General features: G+C 62.6%; 1 protein-coding gene across 1 annotated transcript in view; it reads right to left on the bottom strand.

Annotated features, from left to right (window-relative positions):
* LOC104985533 (tuberin-like) overlaps nt 1-6,972 on the bottom strand; it is a gene marked incomplete at its 3' end in the record, with an annotated part of 23,325 nt that overhangs the window by 4,188 nt on the left and 12,165 nt on the right. The window contains exons 10-18 of the mRNA XM_010835753.1: nt 6,456-6,590; nt 5,060-5,249; nt 4,169-4,262; nt 3,865-3,967; nt 3,566-3,660; nt 2,355-2,483; nt 801-965; nt 506-658; nt 273-385 (exon numbers count right to left, since the gene is read on the bottom strand). Of these exons, the coding sequence (XP_010834055.1) occupies nt 273-385; nt 506-658; nt 801-965; nt 2,355-2,483; nt 3,566-3,660; nt 3,865-3,967; nt 4,169-4,262; nt 5,060-5,249; nt 6,456-6,590 (1,177 nt within the window). The remainder of the gene's footprint in view (nt 1-272; nt 386-505; nt 659-800; nt 966-2,354; nt 2,484-3,565; nt 3,661-3,864; nt 3,968-4,168; nt 4,263-5,059; nt 5,250-6,455; nt 6,591-6,972) is intronic.

Raw genomic sequence — 6,972 nt, 5'->3', positions numbered from 1 at the left:
AGGGCAGCAGGCAGGGGCCCAGAACCTGCGGCTCAGACCATGGCTCATTTAAATGACAGCAGAGAAAGCCCCAGGGGTTGGCTGGGCTGATGGCTCACAGCTGCGCAGAAGCAGCGCCCCCTCCTCGCCTGGTGGGGAGGGCTTGCAGACAGCACAAGTTCCTCAGAGCCCGGGCCAGGTCTGAACAGACTGCCCTGCCCCGCAGCTCACGGGCCTTTCTTGGCCTTGCAAGGCCCTGGGGGGGGGGAGGCGGGGCAGGGCCGGGGGCTCACCGGACATGGAGCGGACCCGGTCCCGGGCTCCGTGGTACACCTGCTGCCCAGCTTGGGACTCCAGCTTGGCGGGTGCCTCCTTTGTCTGTCTCACATGCATGCTGGGGTCAGAGCTGAGGACAGAGGGTCCCCAGAGTGTGACTGAGGTAGTTCATGGGCTCAGGTGATCTGACACTCTCATGCAGGTGTGGGCTCAGGATAGAGACCACAGAGAGGCAGAAAGCAGTGGTCACCTCAACTCCGGGCCACCCTGCAGCTCTCCAGAGTCCAGGCCTAGCAGTGACCGGGTCCCGGTCCCCACGCTTGTCGTCACGGTGACAAGCTTGTTCCCAACCAGCCAGGTTTTGGTCCTGCCACCAGCCAGGAGGAACTCTCCCACGGGGGACCTGAAAGCACAGAGTCAGTCAACACCTCACTGGGTGGGAGCCCTGGACGGACAAGGCGCCCCCATATCACTCCTGCGGCTGCTCAGACCGGATGCAGTCACAGAAGAGCACAGCCCTGCCCTGTCCCGGAGCCGACTCGCACCTCTTGGGGACCGCCGTGAAGTTGGAGAACACATATCTGGCCATCATGTCCAGACACGTCTCTGTGAGCTCCAGGTGGAGGTTTTTCAAGTTGTCGTCGGCCTGGGCCATCGAGTTCTCGTCTGCAGACCCCAAGCTGGCACTCGTGAGAGAGGTCTGGATCCTGCTGGAAGAGGATCCATGGCAAGGTCAGGTGCCGGCAGGGGCCTAGCCGTCTACCACCGGGGCCAAAGCTCAAGGCATGCAGGTGCGGAGAGGGCCGCGCTCAGAAAGACCCCGCAGGGCACATGGCCCATAGAACCACAGCTTGGCAAAGAGTGGACACACCGCCCTGGGGGGCGGGCAGACAGGGGCTCATGGAGAGACCCAGGCCGGCTCGTCAGAGCAGAGTCCTCGGAGACGGGGAGAGAGGCTGGCCCCTCACCGAAGCACAGGAGAATTAGGTGACCCCTTTGTGGCAGAACAGTGGAGTCATGCAGAGACGTGGAGACCACAGGACACAGACAGATTGCATTCTGCCCCCGGGCCCTCCCATGGAGGATGGGCAGGGTCTGGGTCCTGTGTAAGGCACTGCATTCACCCCCACACTTGGCCGCCGAACCCCGCCCCGTGACCAGGAGGAGGGGTGTGTGCAGGTCTCACTCCAATACAAATTTCACGCCCCCGTGGCTGAGTTTTGCTTATGGTAAGTAAGTTATTGAAAACAGCTGAGAGGGGAGCCTCCCTGACGACTACCCAGCCCCGATTCCCATCCAGGTCAAACCCCACTCAGGGAAGCCAGGCTCAGGCTGGGGCCTGAGCCAGGCATCAGTGAGGGGCTGGGTCCCTGAGCTGTGGGATGCTGAGGCCTAAGGGGCCTTCCACGTGAGAAGACGGTGTAGCCTGGCCCATGGGCATGAAGCAGTGAACCCCACCCCTCAAGAGCTCCAAGACACAGCAGGGGAAGTGACGAGGCCGCACCCCTGGGGAGGTCAGGCCTTCCATGCCCAGCCCCTTGCAGGCTGGCCCCTGGCCCACTGTCCTACACAGAAGCCCCCGTTCCCTCTCACCTGCCACAGAAAGCAGACCTTTCCCAGAGGAAAAACTCAAGAAGAAAGCCCACTCAAGAGAACGTGAGAGAAAAGCCAAACCCTGGAGAGTGTGTCCTCAGGTGACCGGCATGGGTGTGGCTTTAGTTTGCAAAAGCCCCCTGACCTCCGGGACAGGCCTGTGGGCCCTGCCACTGGACACCAGCTGCCTCACAAGGGTCACCCCGCTTCGGGCCCCCAGGCCGGCCTCTGAGGATGCCGTGCAGCTAGCCCACGCTCGTCCGAGGCCGGGCGACAGAATGCAACCTTTCCAGCCCTCTCCACCAGGCTTCCCACCGCAGAGCCCCGGCCACACGGCCCAAGGGCTGCCAGGCGGGCTCTCCTCAACTCTGGCTGGGGAGGGCATGGGCAGGTGACGAGGTCATGCAAGCAGCCCCATGCACAACCACCCAGGTGCTCCCGCCTGGCAGCGCCACTCACGGGCCCAGCTCCAGGGTCCGAGCCCCCCGCCCGACAGAGCCCACTACCTGCGGACCACATGTTCAGACACACTGATGCTGCGGCACCGGAAGGCATCGGCTGCAGAGCTCTCCTTGAGTTCTTTCACGGGTGGAGAGTTATTCAAGCCTTGTTTGGGGGGTCTGGCTATCCTCAAACTACCAGGTGAGGAAGGAAGGCCCAAGCCCCAGAGAGCCCAGCTCCCGGCAGGGAGGACAAGCCATTGGAGGGATGAGGAGGAAAGGTCACAGGCCACAGGGTCAGGATGGAGAGCCCGCGGGTGAGATGAACAAAAAACCATGCCAGAGGCCAGTTAGCAGGGGGAGAAACAGAAAACAAAAACGCATGAAAATACATCGTGTAAACATGACGGCGAAAAAGTAAGGTTTCACGCATGATACTAAAACAAAGAACATTGGTGCAAATTAAACATGTGTGGATCGCACCGCACGGCAGATTCCAGGCTGTGCTGACCAGGTGTCCCGCCCCCCTGCTCGGGACCAGCTGCTGGGGCCCTGAGGGGCACAGCTCCAGAAAAGGCCAGTTCTAACTCCAGGCCCAGCCCCAGCCGTTGGGACCCTGAGAGAACAGCCTCTGACTCAGGTCACACTGACTTCTGGAAAATGCCGTATTCCCACCAGGGAGAGCCAGGAAAGCTGGACGGGAAGTGGGGCGGGACGGGGGGCAGCCGTTCAAATGGAATGCAAAACAAGAACACGAGGCCTAGCACGGCTCTTCTCAGATTTGGCGAAAGCAGCTGAGGTGAAGAGCGTGTCCCCGGTTGGCAGTGGGCTGGGAGAGAGCTTGGGGGAGCAGGCCACGGCGGTCTGAGGCTGGGCGTCTGTGGCCCTGGGCCCCCATCCAGGCCGAGTGTGGGCTTCTCAGGAGTCAACCTGGGCTCATTCAGTGGAGTCAGCCCCAAATCCAGATGCCCTAGAACTAGCTGGCACCCCAACCTCCAGCTCGGAGAGTCTGTGCTCGCCCACCATCCAGGCAGGACCAGTCAGGATCCAGCATGCAGTCTCAGCTACACTGAGGCCCCAGAGGGCGCAGGCCTCTCTAGCCTTCTAAGGCCGCCTGCCTCCTGAGCCCAGGACACCTGGCGCTCAGCACGGCTACAGGGGGCTCGCCCTCAGCCACAGCCCGTCTCCATTCCCTGGCCTGGGGCAGCCAGGCAGCCCCAGCCTCCTCATGATGCGGCCCTGCCGGCAGGCCTGCCCCGCCCACACAGGCCCCACACCTCTTGGGCCTCTCGTTGAGACTGGTGCTCCGCGCTCGGAAGCTGTCCTTCTCGGGGGTGTCATCGAAAGACAGGAGGACGTTGGAGCGCAGACCCTGGCAGAAAGGAGCGGAGCTGAGCCACATGCCAGGAGGTACCCACAGGCTTTCTCCCGCTGCCCCTGAGCCACCCAGGCACCCTGGGGTGAGCCACAGGCCCAGGACATGGGCAGCCACGAGTTGTGCCCCAGAGGTGCCCCCCTCCTCTCCCACTGGTCACCCTGCTCCAGCCGTAGACGGCCAACAGCCTCACTGGCTCACCTTGGTGATGTAAGGAACAAAGTCCTTCCGGAAGGGCAGGCGGCACCTGATGAACCACATGGCTATGACGTGATGGGCCAGGCACACGATGTACTGATTGAACCTGCCGAGAAGAAACGGAGGTGCTGGGCCCGGGGAGGGATCCAGGGAAACGTGCCAGGAGGGAGGGCAGCAGGTCAGAGGCGCCAAGACCAAGCAGGCCTTCTCTGCCCAGAGGCCTGGCCTCCGGTGAGCAGAGGCTTCCAGCTGGCCTGGGCCACACCGAGGAGGAGGAGGCCTGCAGGGACGTATGGCCAGCACTTACTTGGAGGGGTTGGTATACGGCAGGGAGATGGCAAACACACTGGCATACTGCTCTGCTGCGAAGTTCCTGTAGAGGTGAGGCAGTCTGGCCAGAGCTGCAACAAGGAGAGCCAGTGAGGGGCCCGACGGCTGGGCACACGTGCCCACGGCCATGACAGGGCTGGGAACCAGCGTCCCGTGCTGTGTGTCTAAAGCCAGCCTTGCTACTCTGACCCGAGGGCAGCAAAGGAGCGAAGGCGGCAGCCGCCCGAGCGTGACCTTGGGCCTTGGCTCCCACGGCTGCAAACGACAGTGCCCTGGCTCCGTGCAGACTTGCTTCATGACCTGTGAGCTACACATGCTTTCCATCTTTACAAACCGTTGCAAACAGAACGAATACGCAGTCACGCTGGCCCCAGGTGGCCTTTTACAGAACAAAGCCCTGCCTGGCTCCTGTTGTCCACATGCCCAAGGCCTGCTGAGGGCCAGATACCCAGGGACACTGGGAAGGAAGGGGCGAGCCAGGCACCCCGGGAAGGAAGGGGCGAGCCAGGCACCCCCAGCTCCTGGACACCCTAGCCTGAGAGGTGAGACGCCCTCCGAGCTGCGGCTGTGCTGAGGGGACAAAGGGAAGGCTGAGAGCTGGGCAAGCACAGGGCCCAGGGCCAGCCAACGGGCGGCTTCTGGCCACTGACCCTGAGAGGCCAGGAAGGAAAGCCCTCAAGCATGGTGGGTGGGGAGATGCAAAGGCCCTGAAGCAGCAGAGGGGCCCATGGGGCACAGCACACCTACCTGCAGCAAGGGGAGGTGAGAGTCGGCAATGGTTATTTCAGGCAAGGCGCAGCCCCAGACTCGAGAGCCCACCCCACTGACACCCATCCCAGCACACACGGGCGCAGCCACAGACACGTACTGGACAGGAACTCGAGGAGCGGGATGGCCATGCTGGCCGTGGCCGAGATGTGTGTGAGCTTCACAACCAGGACGGGCAGTGCCTTGAGGATGACGTCGGGCATCTCCACGCTGCACACGGCCAGGGCCACCACACACTGGCTGGCACAGCGGTAGATGAGGCCTTGCTCCAGGCAGTACACCATCTCCCGCTGTGGACAGCATGATGACTCGCACCAGGCCCACCACAGGCTGGCCCGCGCCCATGCCCCATCCAGAGAGCCCCTCTGGGGAGCCAGGGCCCGGTCTCTCCGCCTCCACCCCAGAGGGGAAAGCCAAGGGCCTTATCCCAGGTCTCAGGACCCCCAAGCGGCAGCACCACCAGCAGCTGAGCCCCCCAAGCCCAGTGGACAGCGAGGCCTCCCTGACACTTCCCCACGTGCCCCCAGCCCACTCCAGAGCCAGGACACGCTGGGCTCAACTCCCTGGCTCTCGAATCCCCAGCTGTCTGACACAGCGAGGCGGCTGGCCCACATCCACCCTGGCCAAGTCCCCGGGAGACAAGTGCTGGCTCAGGCCACAGCCTCGGGGCAAACCACCTGGGCCCTGGGTGCTTCTGAGACCTCCTGCAGCCAGCGCCCCCACCCGCAGTAACACTCTGGGCCTCATGCATCCTTGGGGAACCTTCAGCCCAGTATGGCCAGCTACCCCAGGAGTGCAGCCATGAAAACCAGGCTGGGCCACACAGGAGGAGCTGAGGCTCACGTTCCCCAGGAGTGCGAGTGTGCAGTGAGCCCCAAGCAGCGCTGACCAGGAGCGTGGGCTCAGGGCCCACACAGTCCTCGTCCAGCGGCTCGCCTTGCCCTTGCCCTGACCATCCAAACACTTCTGCTCCCTACTCAATAAGGGCAGGGTGACAAAGACAAGTCTTGGGAGCTTAAAGCATGAAATAATGGCTCCTTGCAGGCCTTGTACCCAGCAATGTGGACCTGAGGAGACAGGCTTTACCATGCGTGCTTGTTGCTCTTGATGACAGACGTGGAAGCAGAGAAGTGGGGGCCCTTGGCCTGGCCACCCTGCCTCTCCACACACGCCCAGGTTAGTCAAGAGGCTGAGCACCTACCCTAAAGCTGGAGCAAGGGCAAGCCAGGCAATGCTCCTTAAAAAGAAAACGGGGCTGCGTTGGGAGGCCACATTGGAGCACTGCATAAGCCCACACCCGGAGAGAACTCGGGAGCACCAGGGAGTCCAAACATCCGTGGTTCTAGGCTGCGTCAGTCCATGCCTGCGGTGGCCCCAGAGGGAAACAAAGCCAGCTACCCTCGCCCTGGCCCAGCACCAGGTTATAAGGAAGACAATGGGCCACTCTGGCTGAGGTCAGCATCCTGGAGACCAACTGTCCCTCTCCTGCCCGGTACCTGTCTAGTTTTGTCCAAGTAGTTATGGTAAGAGATCAGGGCTGTCAGCACGGGAACCACAGCGAGATGCAGGTCGGTTCTGGAGAAGCCTTCTGGAGTGCCTCGGAGCCGCTCCAGGGTCTTGGGACCTGAAAGCTAATAGCCACAGCCCAGATATGAAGCTCTGTTGGCAGAGAGGTCAGGCCAGGTGGCCGGGGACCCAGGCAGGCCCCTGAGAATGGAAGCCCAGCGGGAGGATGGGCCAAAGGCCTGGGACCCTCCTACTGCCCTTTCTAACCAGCAGTCTGCTTTCTCAGAGCAGCTAGGGAGATAGGAGACAGGATGCCCGTATCACAGAGCTCCTTGCAAGAGCGGGGAGGAGTCAGGACCCCGTCCGGGCCTGCGAGCTCAGCCCTTCACTGAGGCCCCTGATCCCCCACCGGCGAGCAGGGATGGGACTATGGGGTCCTGGAGGCCCCTCCTGCGCTCCAGCCAGGGATGAGTCTGAGGCAAACTTGTCTATGCTACATGTGGCCCC

Source organism: Bison bison, unplaced genomic scaffold (assembly GCF_000754665.1).
Source record: "Bison bison bison isolate TAMUID 2011002044 unplaced genomic scaffold, Bison_UMD1.0 scf7180017845560, whole genome shotgun sequence".
In the NCBI taxonomy this organism is placed as follows: Eukaryota; Metazoa; Chordata; class Mammalia; order Artiodactyla; family Bovidae; genus Bison; species Bison bison.
The sequence above is the reverse complement of the archived record's forward strand: the minus strand, read 5'-3'. Positions and strand labels throughout refer to the sequence as shown.